Source organism: Leucoraja erinacea, chromosome 4 (assembly GCF_028641065.1).
Source record: "Leucoraja erinacea ecotype New England chromosome 4, Leri_hhj_1, whole genome shotgun sequence".
Lineage (NCBI taxonomy): Eukaryota > Metazoa > Chordata > Chondrichthyes > Rajiformes > Rajidae > Leucoraja > Leucoraja erinaceus.
The window spans coordinates 54,650,819-54,665,412 of NC_073380.1; the positions used below are offsets into that span (position 1 = coordinate 54,650,819).

Consider the following 14,594-nt stretch of genomic DNA (forward strand, 5'->3'; position numbering starts at 1 on the left):
GGCGATGGTGTTGATGTCGATGTACATACTTTGTCTGATTTAGTGCATAAACAACGACCCCATGATCGCTTTGCTCATAACTGGCAAAACTCTTTATCTGAAAGTAGATTTGGGTGCTCGCTGCAATGTAATTTGCCTGGCTGTGTTCCAAAAGCTAAGAAAAGCAGAGACTGTTTCTCCAACGACAGCATCCCTTGTTCCATTCGCTGGAGGTCGAGTGCACCCTATCGGTCAAGTTGAGTTACGCTGCAGTCTTAACTTGCGTGTCCACAACCTGGATTTCTATGTGGTACGTGAGAATGTAGCGTTGCTGCTGGGTGTGCAACGCATGTCTAGACATGGGTCTGATTACTTTCAGCCTTTCTGTCTGTCCTCTGACTACAGACTGTGACTTTAACCATCAAATCCTAACACACTACAAGGATTTGTTTGACGATAAGCTAGGTAGGTTGCCTGCCAGGTACATGATTACCATTGATCCCGAGGCAATTTCAGTTGTTCGTCAGGCTCATAAGATTCCCCAAGTTACGCGGGACCGTGTTCAAAGTGAGACGATTGCTCACCCTGCCATCTTACTTGCAAAGTACAGACAGTTGTCTGACCTGCCCTCGAACTACATTATTGAATGTACCAAGTTTTATGCTCGTATGCAATAGATTGATGAACCGATTGAATGTTTTATCAGCGGTTTAAAACACACGGCTGCACGCTGCCAGTTTCGTGATCTGTGCGATGAACTCATCCGTGACAAAATTGTTGGGGGTATGCTTGATAGCAAGTTAAGGGATGACTCGGACCTGACCCTTAATCAAGCCATGCATGCCTGTCGGATTGCTGAAATAACATCTTCTCACACTAAATCTGTGACACCCCGGTCAGCGTTCGCAGTATAGTGACAGTATGTGTGACAGAGTTCACAATGAACTCAAGCAGATGGTCTCCATGGGTGTTATTGCCGAAGTTATGTTAGACCCATCTGACTGGATTTCCACATTGGTGGTCGCAATGAAAAAAACAAGGAGGAGATCCGTATCTGCATAAACCCCAGAGATCTCAACACTGCTATCAAACGCCCGCACCAGCCTATGCGAACAGTAGAGGAAGTTGCTGCTCAAATAGGCAACGCACCAGTGTTCTCCGTTCTGGATGCCAAAAACTTATTTTGGCAGATTCCACTGGACCCAGACTCATCCAATCTTACAACGTTCAGCATCCCCTTTGGCTGATACAAATTTCTGAGAATGCCCTTTGGCATCAACTGCGCCAGCGAAGTTTTCCAGCACACGATGGAACAATTGTTTGCTGAGTATCCATGCGCCATCATTGTTGATGACATTCTCGTCTACGGACGTGACCTGGCTGAACATGATTCTAATCTGAAGAAAGTATTAGACCGTACCAAAGACATTCAGCTCAAACTCAATCCCCTGGAGTGCAAGTTTCGAGTCCCGGAAGTTACTTACGTCGGACATGTTTTCACAAGTGATGGTCTCAGACCAGGCCCATCAAAAACTGCAGCTATCAACGAGATGCCGGTTCCTACTGACGTTACGAGTCTACAAAGGTTCCTTGGAATGGTCAACTACCTGGGGAAATTAATTCCAAACCTCAGCGACTTATCTGGCCTCCTGCGGAAATTGACACACAAAGACGCTGCATGGTCCTGGTCTCCACAGCACCAAAGAGCTTTCGACACTCTCGTTGCATCTGGCTAGCAGACCTACTCTCGCCTACTTTGCTTTAGAGTGACACTCACCTGCGATGCGTCCCAGTACAGACTTGGCGCTGCTTGCCTGCAGACCATGACCGATTGTGACTGCGTCTGTTTCTAATGCCTCTCACGCACTAACACTGAACAACGTTACGCCCAGATTGAAAAAGAACTGCTCGCAGTGGTTTTCGCCTGCACAAAATTCAAGGACTTTATTTTTGTCAAGTCTGTGACTATAGAAACTGACCACCAGCCGTTGGTCACTATTTTGAACAAACCCATTCACGCTGCACCAGCACGACTACAATGAATGATGATGCAACTGCAGCAGTTTGATTTCAACATTGTCTATAAGAAAGGCAAGGACATGCACGTAGCTGACACGCTATCAAGAGCCCCATGCGAAACCAACGAACAACAACTTTCTGATCAGGACCAGTTCTCAGTAATGAAGGTATCGTATGTTCCTACTGATTGTTTGAGCAGCCTGGCAGAACACACGGCTGCTGACGAGACTTTACAATTGCTGTCTGCAGTCATCCAGCGTGGCTGGCCGGATAAACAACACAACACCCCGCTCGCAATCCGCCCATACTTCCTGGTTCGCGATGAACTGGTGTTACAGGATGGGATTATAGTCAAGGGCCACAAGGCAGTTGTCCCAGCTGTCCTCCGGGACAAGTACTTCAACACCATCCACAGGGGCCACCCCAGCATGGAGGCAACCCTACAATGGGTACAAAGCATGTTTTACTGGCCTGGCATGACAAAGTACATACGCGACAAAACTGAAGTCTGCGCCATCTGCAAAAGCCTGACGCCACACCAGCAGAAGCAGCCCTTACTGCCGCACCTGGTTCCTCCTCTCCCGTGGTCCACGTTAGCCACCGATGTAGTCGAATGGCATGGGTAACACTATCTGGTTTTTGTTGATTCTTATTCAGGCTGGTTTGACATCGATCTACTCCAAACCATTACATCTGAAGCAGTTATTGAGAAGTTGCAGCGCCGATTCTCCGTGCACGGCTCCCCTGCACGTCTTCTGTCCGACAATGGCAGACAGTTCACCAGCCAGTCTTTTTAAAACTTTGCAAAACGATGGGACTTCCGACATATTACCAGCAGACCTGAGTTCTTGCGATCTAACGGACTCACCGGACGAGCCGTCCGAAGCGCAAATCAACTAATGGAGCGTTCATACCTTGTAAAATCGGACGTCGACCTAGACCTGCTCAACTTAAGGAACATTGCAAGGGAAGGGATCCCATACTGGGTGACCCAGCTCAACGACTGATGTCTTGCCAAACCCATGCTCCCCTGTCTGTGTACCAGCAGCTTTTGCAGCCACACGTTTTTCTCCGCCTGCGGTCCGGAAACAACTACAATTCAAACGGGATACACAGAAAAGTTTTTTTTGACAAATCCAGTAAACCACTTAAACCTCTCACCAGTGGACAGGTGGTTCGCCTCCAGCCCAACAAGGGCTATGGACGTCTGGGTCCCATCTACGGCCCTGCCAAAGAACCGCGCTCTTATCTAGTTGAAGCAGACGGAGCCATTTACAGACAACATATCCTTCCAGTGAAGGAACTGTGTCCCGTGACTCCGTATCCAGATGTCTCGCATTTACACTCCCAATGCCGGTCCTGCTGTTCCACTATCAGCGACCGTTTCCACCGCGGCCTCCCCGCGGCGTTTTTGCGCCTAGCTCGCCTAGCTCACCACCCCGCCCCATCGGGTCCCAGGTCACATCTCCCGTTCCCTCCCCGGTATCTTCTCTGGTGAAAGGAGGTGAAGAGGATTCGTACCGCACACGTGCCGGATGGGTTAGCAGGCCACCCATTAGATACGGTGATTTTGTGTAATTATATAAACTTCCCCATATGCGTTATTAGGCACCTTTCGTGCGAAAGACACACAATAAAGCTACGGAAAGGCCTAATGTTGCAAAATTTTGAGATTTTAAAAATCAAGTCTGCAATTTATCCCATCAGATAAAGCACAAAAATAAGTTTAATTCGACACCTAATTCACTTTCATATCTTCAGTATTAAAAAAGTTATGGCCATTTTCATACTCGGAAATTAGCATCTTGTTCCCTATTGATTTTCCATTGACTTAACACAAAAGCTATGATCGAGGACAGTGAAATAGCCATAACTTTATTAAAAATTAAGAGAACTGAAAGAAATTTTCAGTTATTATAGATTGAAGCATTCTGAAACAAATATTAAACAATCTTACTTGGATGACCTGAAATTAAAGCATATAATTAGCTAGTTTCCCAATTGTAGCTAATTCCAAACTTCAATTACTAGATCTAAACATCTATCCATTTCTTAAGAAAAGATTAACATTTTTAAATAGCCTAAGTGTCCAAATAACATTCACAAAGAATTCACAATAAAACATGATTTTTAAATCTCATTTACATTAATTTATAGGCCAAATGGAAGGAAATTAGTATTCAATTGCTGTAAATTAATGGCCATTTAAATCAGCTTTCGAGTGGGATCCTCTGGAACTCTGTGGAACACACTGGTTTGGAATGTTCCCATTACGGTGGATTTGTACCACATATGCCCAGAAAAATACTGCAGGATTTATTGGGCCCCCAAATTAGCTACTCGCAACATAAAATTTTGTATAAAGGTATCTTAAGAATCCCTTTTTAATGTAAAAATAAACAACCTACCTTCCGTTGTTCCCTGCTTGAGATCCGTTCTGTTGTCGGCGGTTGCGGGTTTAGAGGATGATTTTTAACCTACTATAACAATTAAATTAACCAATATAGTTTAAAAATCCCTGCAGCGAACGAACCTCGCAGCGATTTTTCGTCAGCAACTAAGTAGGCTGAACAACCTCAATTTGAATAGCCTAGAGAAGATCGCGTTTTAAACCCGCCCCCTCTCAAAGGCGCTAAAATCGCGCACACGGGCAGCGACAGATCTGCACTGCTGTAATTTTTACATTGTGAAACCAAAATGTATAAAAATGGCCTATATTAAAATCTAACAATATGCACTTTAACCATATGTGATTTTTTTTTTCTCTATTACAAATCTCAAATTGTGGAGTACAGGGGCAAATAAATAAATGATGGGTCTTTGTCCCTAACATTATGGAGGGCACTGTACATGGATCGGACAGGTTTAGAGGGATATGGACCCAGAGAGTTGTGAATTTGTGGAATCACCCAGAGAGTTGTGAATTTGTGGAATTCTGTGCCTCAGAAGGCAGTGTAGGCCGATTCACTGATTGCATTCAAAAGAGAGTTAGATGGAGCTCTTAGTGCTAGTGGATTCAAGGGATATGGGGAGAAGGCAGGAATAGGGTACTGATTGTGGATGATCAGCCATGATCACACTGAATGGTGGTGCTGGCTCGAAGAGCCAAATGGCCTACTCCTGCACCTATTGTCTATCTACTGTTTCTAAATACAGGAAGATAATACGTATATATGGGGCATGTGATCACAGGGAGAATGTGGTCACAGGGAGAACATGCAAATTCCACACAATTGAATCCCAGTTTCTGGCACTGTGAGGCAGCGTCTACCAGCTGTGCCTCTGTGCTTCCAAATGTCCTTTTTTCTATGTGTCATTTGAATGTACTAGCCGCAGCTCCAACAGAAGCAAGTAAGACCCTTAGACTATCTGTAATCGGACTTTACTGGACTTTATCTTGAACTATTATCCACGTTACTCCCTTTATCCTGTATCTGTACACTGTGGAGAGCTCATTGTAATCATTGAAACCTACAAAATTCTTAAGGGGTTGGACAGGCTAGATGCAGGAAGATTGTTCCCGATGTTAGGGAAGTCCAGGACAAGGGGTCACAGCTTAAGGATAAGGGGGAAATCCTTTAAAACCGAGATGAGAAGAACTTTTTTCACACAGAGAGTGGTGAATCTCTGGAACTCTCTGCCACAGAGGGTAGTTGAGGCCAGTTCATTGGCTATATTTAAGAGGGAGTTAGATGTGGCCCTTGTGGCTAAGGGGATCAGGGGGGGTATGGAGAGAAGGCAGGTACGGGATACTGAGTTGGATGATCAGCCATGATCATATTGAATGGCGGTGCAGGCTCGAAGGGCCGAATGGCCTATTCCTGCACCTAATTTCTATGTTTCTATGTTTCTATGTAATCATGTATTGTCTTTCCGCTGACTGGATAACATGCAACAAAAGCTTTTCACTGTACCTCGGTATATTGTGACATTAAACTAAACTAAAAAGTAAGGGCGCCAGAGGACAATGGTTCTCTGGATACTAGTTAATGATCTGCCAACTTTGTGGTTTGGAGCACTGTCAGGCTAGAGCGGTGTTTTTGCTCTGTTTGTGCAGCATGCGAGGAGAAACGTCCAAGTTATCCGGTTTCCGCAAAAGAGGCCCGTCGTGCGGCAGAAGAGGGAGTGGGTCTCTCCTCCCATCGGCATCCGGGAGCACGACCCACCTACTGTCAACCCCATCGCCATCGTAAGTTGCTGTCAGATTGACCCAGAGCACGTGAACGCAAGGCCGCAGAGCTGGCGATATCCTCCCGGTTACAGCAGCAATCACAAACTGCAAATCTGAAACCCACCCTTGCTAACATTGAAGTTTGCAGATACAGCTTGGAAACGGGTACTTCCTGACTCACAGTCTCTCAGTATCTTGAAGCTCAGCATCTTGGTGTCTGTTGCTCGCTCTTGCTCTCGCTCTATCCATTTCTCCGTCTCCCTGTCTCTCTCTCCCTGTCTCTCTCTCTCTCTCTCTCTCTCTCTCTCTGTCTCTCTCTGTCTCTCTGCCTCTCTCTCGCTCTCTGTGTGTCTCTCTCTCTCTCTCTCTCTTTGTCTCTCTGTCCCTGCCTCTCCCCTCTGTCCCCGTCTGCCCCCCCCCCCCCCCCCCCCCCCCCCCCCCCCCCCCCCCCCCCCCCCCCCCCCCCCCCCCCCCCCCCCCCCCCCCCCCCCCCCCCCCCCCCCCCCCCCCCCCCCCCCCCGCCCCAGGTTGGAGCTCCCATTCGTGGTGTAATTTGAGCATTGAGCTGTTTTTCCGCTGCTGGAGCTGCGCTCACCCTCGCACGTACGTTGAGGTTATGAACACAATAACATCTCCTGTGTTATCTTACTTTAGATTCGGTCGGACTATGAAGAAGAGGAGGAAGTTGAGATCACCTACTCCATAACTGGGCCGGGAGCGGACAAACCGCCGATGGGGCTGTTTGTGATCGATTCCCGCACCGGCGATTTAAACATCACCGGGTCAGTGGACCGGGAATTAAATCCCAGCTTCCTCGTAAGTCACAGCATATTTACTTTAAAGATACAGCTCGGAAACAGGCCCTTCAGCCCACCCAGTCTACACCGACCAGCCATCACCCCATACACTAGAGTCATCCTACACACACTAGGACAATTTACAATTTTTACTGAAGCCAATTAACCTACAAACGTCTTTGGCGTGTGGAGGGAAACCGGAGCACCCGGAGAAAACCCATGCGGTCACGGGGAGAACGATCAAACTCCATATAGACAGCGCCTGTAGTCGGGATTGAACCCACGTCTCTGGCGCTGTAACGCAGCAACTCTACCGTTGCGTCACCGTGCCGCCCTGAAGTATCTCGAAAGTTTCAAGAAAGTTTGTGAATGGCTCCCGACTTTCCGATGCTCAAAGACTCCCAGACTTGCTGTGGGTAGCGTGAATTGATGATCACCTTTCATTGTAACTGTCATGAAATGAAATGAAATGAAATGATTCAATTTATTGTCATTGTCAGTGTACAGTACAGAGACAACGAAATGCATTTTTAGCGTCTCCCTTGAAAGGGAGACACAGGGCGTCGCGGTGTGCCCGCGCCTGCCGTCATAGAGCTGTACCGGACAGAAATAGGCCCTTCGGCCCAGTTTGTCCATGCTGACCAAGTTGGTATTCTGGACGAGTCCCATGTGCCTGACCCACAGTCCTCCAAACCTTTCCAATCTACCTATCTGTCCAAATGTCATAGAACATGGAAAGGTACAGATAGACACAGAATGCAGGAGTAACCCAGCGGGACAGGCATGGGTAAACATAGAAACATAGAAATTAGGTGCAGGAGTAGGCCATTCGGCCCTTCGAGCCTGCACCGCCATTCAATATGATCATGGCTGATCATCCAACTCAGTATCCCGTACCTGCCTTCTCTCCATACCCCCTGATCCCCTTAGCCACAAGGGCCACATCTAACTCCCTCTTAAATATAGCCAATGAACTGGCCTCAACTACCCTCTGTGGCAGAGAGTTCCAGAGATTCACCACTCTCTGTGTGAAAATTGGTAGGTAGAAGGAATGGTTTAAATTAGCATTTACAGTTCCTTCCTACACATAGAAATGTACAGCACAGGAACAGGCCCTTCGGCCCACAATGTCTCTGTTGAATATGATGACAGGTTCTTGATTAGTACGGGCGTCAAAGGTTATGGGGAGAATGCAGGAGAATAGGGTTGAGAGGGAAAGATACATCAGCCAGGATTGAATGGCGAAGTAGACACAATGTGCCGAATGGCCCAATTCTGATCCTATCACCTATGAACATGATGCTGAGACAAACAAACTATAATCTGCCTGCACATAATCCATATCCCTCCATTCCCTGCATATCTATGTGCCTAGCTCTTAAACAGCACTGGCGTATCTGTCTCCACCACTGCCCATGGCAGTGCGTTCCAGGCACCCACCAACTGTGTGTCAAAAAAAACTTGCCCCGCACATCTCTTTTAAACTTTGCTCCTATCACCTTTAAGTATTTAATATTTCTATCCTTGGAAAGAGCATTCCGACTGCCCACTCTATTTATGCCTCAAGTAATTATATGTACTTCTATCAGATCTGTTGAAAGTCGTTATTTTATCCGCTTCCTCTGATAGCACATTCCAGTTCGGGCTACCCTATGAATGAAAACGTCGCCCTTGAGGTCCCTCTTAAATCTTTCCCCTCTCACATAAAGTATGTGCCCTCTAGTTTGGAATCCTCTACCCTGGGAAAAAGACCAGAGACTTTTCACAGTCAGTGACATAACTAGATTAACTTTAATTAAACATTCCACTGATCAGCACAGACTATTTAATGTTGGAAAATATTTTAGCTATTGTTTGAATTGTTTGTCGAACTTTGAGTTGCATTATTAATCCAGATATAATCTTGGTATGAAGTTATTATACTGAACAATGTCCAGTGACCAATACAGAGAGATTGGGGTGACATTATTACTAATGCAGTTGTATCAATAGGGTCTGAAAATAACTAATATTTAACTAAGGTAGATAAAAGTTCTTAGTTAAATATTAAATATGTTTAAGAAGGAACTGCAGATGCTGGAAAATCGAAGGTAGACCAAAGTACTGGAGAAACTCAGCGGGTGAGGCAGCATCTATGGAGCGAAGGAAATAGGCAATGTTGCGGGGCAAAACCCTTCTTCAGACTTCGCTCCATAGATGCTGCCTCACCCGCTGAGTTTCTCCAGTACTTTGGTCTACCTTTGATTTTCCAGCATCTGCAGTTCCTTCTTAAACACCTTTAATATTTAACTAATATTCATTTACATGTGAATTGTTTTCACTGGAACATTGGAAGTTGAGGGGAGAACTGGTGGAAGTTTATAAAATTACGAAAGGCGTTTAGTTTAATAACGGTGGGCCGAGGGGTTATTCCCATCAACAATCCTCTAGATCTCCACATGGGAACCATTGGGGGCGTGTGGGGGAGGGGAAGAGAAGGGTTTAGATTGAGTCATAGAGTCATAAGAGTGGAAACAAGCCCTTCGGCCCAACTCTTCGGCAAAAATCTTCTCTGTACCTTTTCCAAGGTTTGAGTTATGGAAAATTATGTTACAGACGGTTTTCTTGAAAGGCAAGCCCTCCTTAACATGTATCTGTTTGTCAGTGAAAACCTCAAAACCTTTTAACATTATTTGCTAAGTTTCTTTAAAAAACATTATGGGAGAACTGGCATAAAGTCGGGTTTCCATAGATCAGGGAGTCCTGTATTATCCATTTAATTTAAGAGTCAAGTCAAGAGAGTTTTATTGTCATACTAGACTAAGTGTGACCTGTTAGGTCCCATGTCACAATGTCACACGGGAGGCCTGGTCCCTCAAAGCAATATACCACCACTGAGCTGTAGCCCCCAACTGCGCATGATTAGTGCAGTCTCGCACTAATGGCAGAGGTTAAGTTAAATTTAATAACTTTGCATTTAATATTTCCATTACCTCGCAATCCCTCTTCCTACTCCTATCCTCCTCCATTCCCCCTCATCCCCCAACACTCCATTCCCCTCCTCTTGATCCTCTGTCTTTTTCCCATCCTCCTCCCCTCCCCCACTCCCGCCCTCAACTCTCCCTTCCTCTCCTTTCCCCTACCCTCAGTCACTCCCTCTGTCCCCTCTGTCCCCCCTCCCCCCCACAGTCCCTCCTCACCCTCTCCACTATTCCCTCCCTCTCCCTCTGTACCCCCTCCTCTACCTCAATCACCCCCCCCCCAGACTCCCGCCTCACCTCCCCAGAACGGCGATGACGTTGAACTTTGAGGGGGGCTGCTGGGGGGGGGGGGGGGGGGGGCAAGAGTCCAAGAGTCTTGGAGCCGGGCGAGGGCTTGAGATGGGGGCTGTCAGTGAGGGCGGAACATTCAATAAGTTGGTGATGGTGGGGGGAGAGGGGGCAGAGAGAGGGAGGGGGGAAAGAAGGTTTTTATTAACATCAATCCTCCGAGAACGGCGAATCAGTGAACAGCTTGTGTGTCTTGAAAGTTACTTGAGTGTGTTTGTGTTACAGTGAGGAGTGTATCAGTTACAGTGAGGGAGGGAGGGAGGGAGGGAGTGTGGGGTGAGAGGTGAGAGGGAGTGAGAGGTGAGAGAGAGTGGAGGGAGATGGAGAGGGAGGGAGGGAGGGAATGATGGAGGGAGAGAGGCAGAGAGAGAGAGTGGGGTGGAAAGAGACGAGGGAGAGGGAGCGGGGGAGAGTGAGGGGTGTATCAGTTTTACAGTGAATAGGGAGCAAGAGGGGGTAGAAGAGAGTGGAGGGATAGAGGGAGGGGTTGAGAGGGAGGGAGAGTGAGGAGTGTGTCAGTGTATAATGAGAGGCTGTGACTCCTCTCTCCCTCCCTACCCCAGTCTCCGACTGTGTCTCTTTATACTCTCCCTTCCCCGCTTCCACCTCTCCCCCTCCCCTCCACCACCCGCAGTGTTGCATCAGTTCGGTACTGAAACATTTAGACACTCATTAGGAGGCTGGGAACATAAATGGGGCGTTTGGATGGTGTAAACTCGTTGTGATCCTCTAAGCCCACCCAAGGGGTGTTTAGACTATCGAATCCCATCCCAGCCAGAAATGGGACGCTAGACCCATTCCTGAGTGATGTAAGAAGCCTCGAAACTCGTTAGGAATATCTCAACGTTTCTTGATGGTTGGAACACAGTCTAATGATCTCTTGGACTCTCTGATCGCTTCCCACGGGCATTAAGACGCTCCCAGAGATGTTTGGCCCATCCCACCTCAAGTCAGCAGAAGTTTGCATCCTCTAAACGTTACCTGGCAGGAGTTTGAATCATCTAACTGCAAACCCAATGGCTTTCTGAACCTCTAAATGCATCCAACGGGAGCTTGTATGCTCTAAATGTGAACCAGCGGGGGATTTGACCCTCAACACAAATCCCATGGGCGGTTGGACCCTCTAAACCCGTCCCAGCTGGCGTCTTTTATCCTCTAAACGCACTCAGCGGGCCTTCACCCTCTAAACTGAAATCAGCCAGTGTTTGGACCGTGTATTCTACACACGCGTGTGTGGGCGGGGGGGAGGGCTTGGAGAAAAGACGGGGGAAGAGCCCTGGGGGCGAGGGGGGTATCACGGGGGAGGGGGCAGGAGCCAGCGAGAGGGACCAGAGGGGAAGGGGGTGGGAACTGTGGGGCGTTACGTGCATGGTGCATTTGGGACTCACAGCGGGCGCTGGATGCTCTCCTCCGCCGGGATCAGATTCACCGCTTTCCTTTTGGTGACATCGCCGCGTTGCTTCCTGTCCCCCTCGAAATTTACGTCCGGTTGGAGACCTCGGCCAGCCAGCCACCCACCTGCAGCGTTCCTCAGCTTCAGTAAAGACACGATGGCGCAGGAAGGGGCGGACCGTCCCGGAGAGTGACTGGAGTAAAGACCAATCCGCGCACCGCTGACTCGCAGGAGAAGAGATCGATCTGCCCATGCACGGTTTTAAGATGCTTAAACGACGCTAACTTTTACAATATACCACCGATCGGAACAAAACTTGTTACACTCGCAGAACAGGAGAACGGCGAGAGAGCTGGTGAAAATCGTAGCACTATCGCGTACCGTTTTTGCGCAAATAGAAAAAACGCACAAACCAGAAGATAACCAGATCAGAGTTTTAGTTATAGATAGATATAGATAGATGCCCCAGACAGAACTATGACATTCTTGTAGCATCACAGTATAATATGTAAACATCTTACTCTGTAACAATATAATAACCTTAAAGAGTCATAGAGTGATACAGCGTGGTAACAGGCCCAACTTGCCCACAATGGCCAACATGTCCCAGCTACACTGGTCCCACCTGCCTGCGCTTGGTCCATATCCCATCCATGTACGTGTCTAACTGTTTCTTAAACATTGGGATAGTCCCTGCCTCAACTACCTCATCTGGCAGCTTGTTCCATACACCCACCACCCTTTGTGTGTAAAAGTTACCCCTCAGATTCCTATTAAATCTTGTCCCCTTCACCTTGAACCTATGTTCTCTTGTCCATACTCTGGGCAAGAGATTCTGTACATCTACCCAATCTATTTCTCTCATGATTTTATACACATATATATGCATATATATATACACACACACCCCCCCCCCCCCCCCCCCCCCCCCCACCCACCCGTCTATGTAATTCAAAGTTGATTTGGAGGTTGTAGTGTTTAATAGCCTGATGGTTGCAGGGAAGAAACTGTGCTTGAACATTACACTATTCAGGCTTGTGTACCTTCTTTCCGATGGCAGGGGTGAAATTAGAGCGTGGCCAGGGTGGTGTGGGTCTCTGATGATGCAGTGCCACAAAATATTGTTAATCTTTATCTGATTACTATGTAACATAAATTTGCAGCTGACAGGGTACGCCGTGGATCAATTGGGGAAAGAAATGGAAAATCCAATTAGCCTCTTTGTTGAAGTGATTGACATCAATGATAACCCTCCAATATTCACCCAAGAAATCTTTTTTGGGAGTATTGAAGAGATGAGTTTAACTGGTGAGTGATTTTGTTTATTAAGTATATCTCGTCTTAAATATTATTTGTCTTTTCATCCCCGATCAGGTGAGGCTTGATGGAAGTATATTAAATTAGGATAGGGTAGACAGTCAAAATCATTTCCCCAAGAGCTTTCTCCCACCTCCCCGGCCCCCACCCCCCACACAATCCCACTGCATTTGGTCAGAGGTAGGGTCCTGGCCCCCTGCCACTCCCTCTGCCCCCCTCTCCCACTCTCTCGTTGTACTTTCTCCCTCCCATTCACTTCCACCTGTATCCCACCCCTCTGGCTCACATTCACTCCTTTTCTCTCTGTATATTCCACACCCTGTTGTATTTTCATATCTGGCCTTTTCCCACCCAACTGCCAATCAAACCATCCCTCCCCCACACCTGTATCCACCTATCACTCACCAGACTTTGTCCTGCTCTCACCTCTTTTCCAGCTTTCTTCCCCCCACTACAATCAGTCTGAAGAAGGGTCCCGACCTGAAACGTCACCGATCCATGTTCTCCAGAGATGCTGCCTGACCTGCTGAGTTACTACAGCACTTTGATTTGTTTCTGGCTCCACCTATTGTACATGAGTTTCACTTGATTGTGTTTATGCATAGTATTATTTTATCTGATAGGATAGCACGCAAAACAAAGTCCCAATTAGAACAATGACATTCTTACTTGCAGCAGCACAACAGAATCTGTAAACATTGTGCCCTGTAAACAATAATAAACCCAAATCTAAAGAAAGATACCGATTAAAACAGGCCCTTCGGCCCACCGAGTCCATGCCGACCATCAAGTACATTCATGCTAGTTTGCCTTGATTGTATTTTTGTGTAGTATTATTTTGTCTAATTGGATAGCATGGAAAACAAAGCTTTTCACTGTACCTCGGTATGCATGACAATGATAAACTCAAGCTTAAAAGTATTACATGGAGTCATAGATGCATACAACGTTGAAACAGGCCCTTTGGCCCAACTTGCCCACACCGACCAACATGCCCCATCTACACTAGTCCCACCTGCCATGTCCATACATCTATCCTATCCTGTATAAATGTTTCTTAAACAGTACCTGCCTCAATTACCTCCTCCAACAGCGCATTCCATACACCTACCACACTTAGTGTAAAAAAGAAAAGTTATCCCTCAAGTGACTATTAAATCTTTCCCCCCCATCACTTTAAGCCTATGTCCTCTGGTTCTCGATTTCCCCCTACTCTGGGTGAAAGACTGTGCATTTACCTACCTATCCTTCTCATGATGTTGTACACCTCTATAAAATGATCCCCCATCCTCCTGAGCTCCAAGTGATAAAATTCCTAGCCTGCTCAGCCTCTCCCTACAGCTCAGGCCTTCGAACCCTTGTAAACCTCCTCTGCGCCCTTTCCAGCAACAACATCTGTCCTATAACAGGGTAACCAAAACTGAAATACCTTGTGTGGCCTCACTAATGTCTTGTATAACTGTAATTTTAACTGTAATTGTAACTGTATCTTTAATTGGACTTTACTGGACTTTATCTTGCACGAAACGTTATTCACATTATTCCCTTTATTATGTATCTGAACACTGTGAATGGCTCGATTGTAATCATGTCTTTCCACTGACTGGTTA

The 14,594-nt window shown here is 46.9% G+C and overlaps 1 protein-coding gene across 1 annotated transcript in view; it reads left to right on the forward strand.

Annotated features, from left to right (window-relative positions):
- LOC129696426 (desmoglein-2-like) overlaps positions 1-14,594 on the forward strand; it is a 69,295-nt gene that overhangs the window by 20,538 nt on the left and 34,163 nt on the right. The window contains 3 exon segments of the mRNA XM_055634307.1: positions 6,056-6,187; positions 6,824-6,985; positions 12,831-12,975. Coding sequence (XP_055490282.1) covers positions 6,056-6,187; positions 6,824-6,985; positions 12,831-12,975 — 439 coding nt within the window.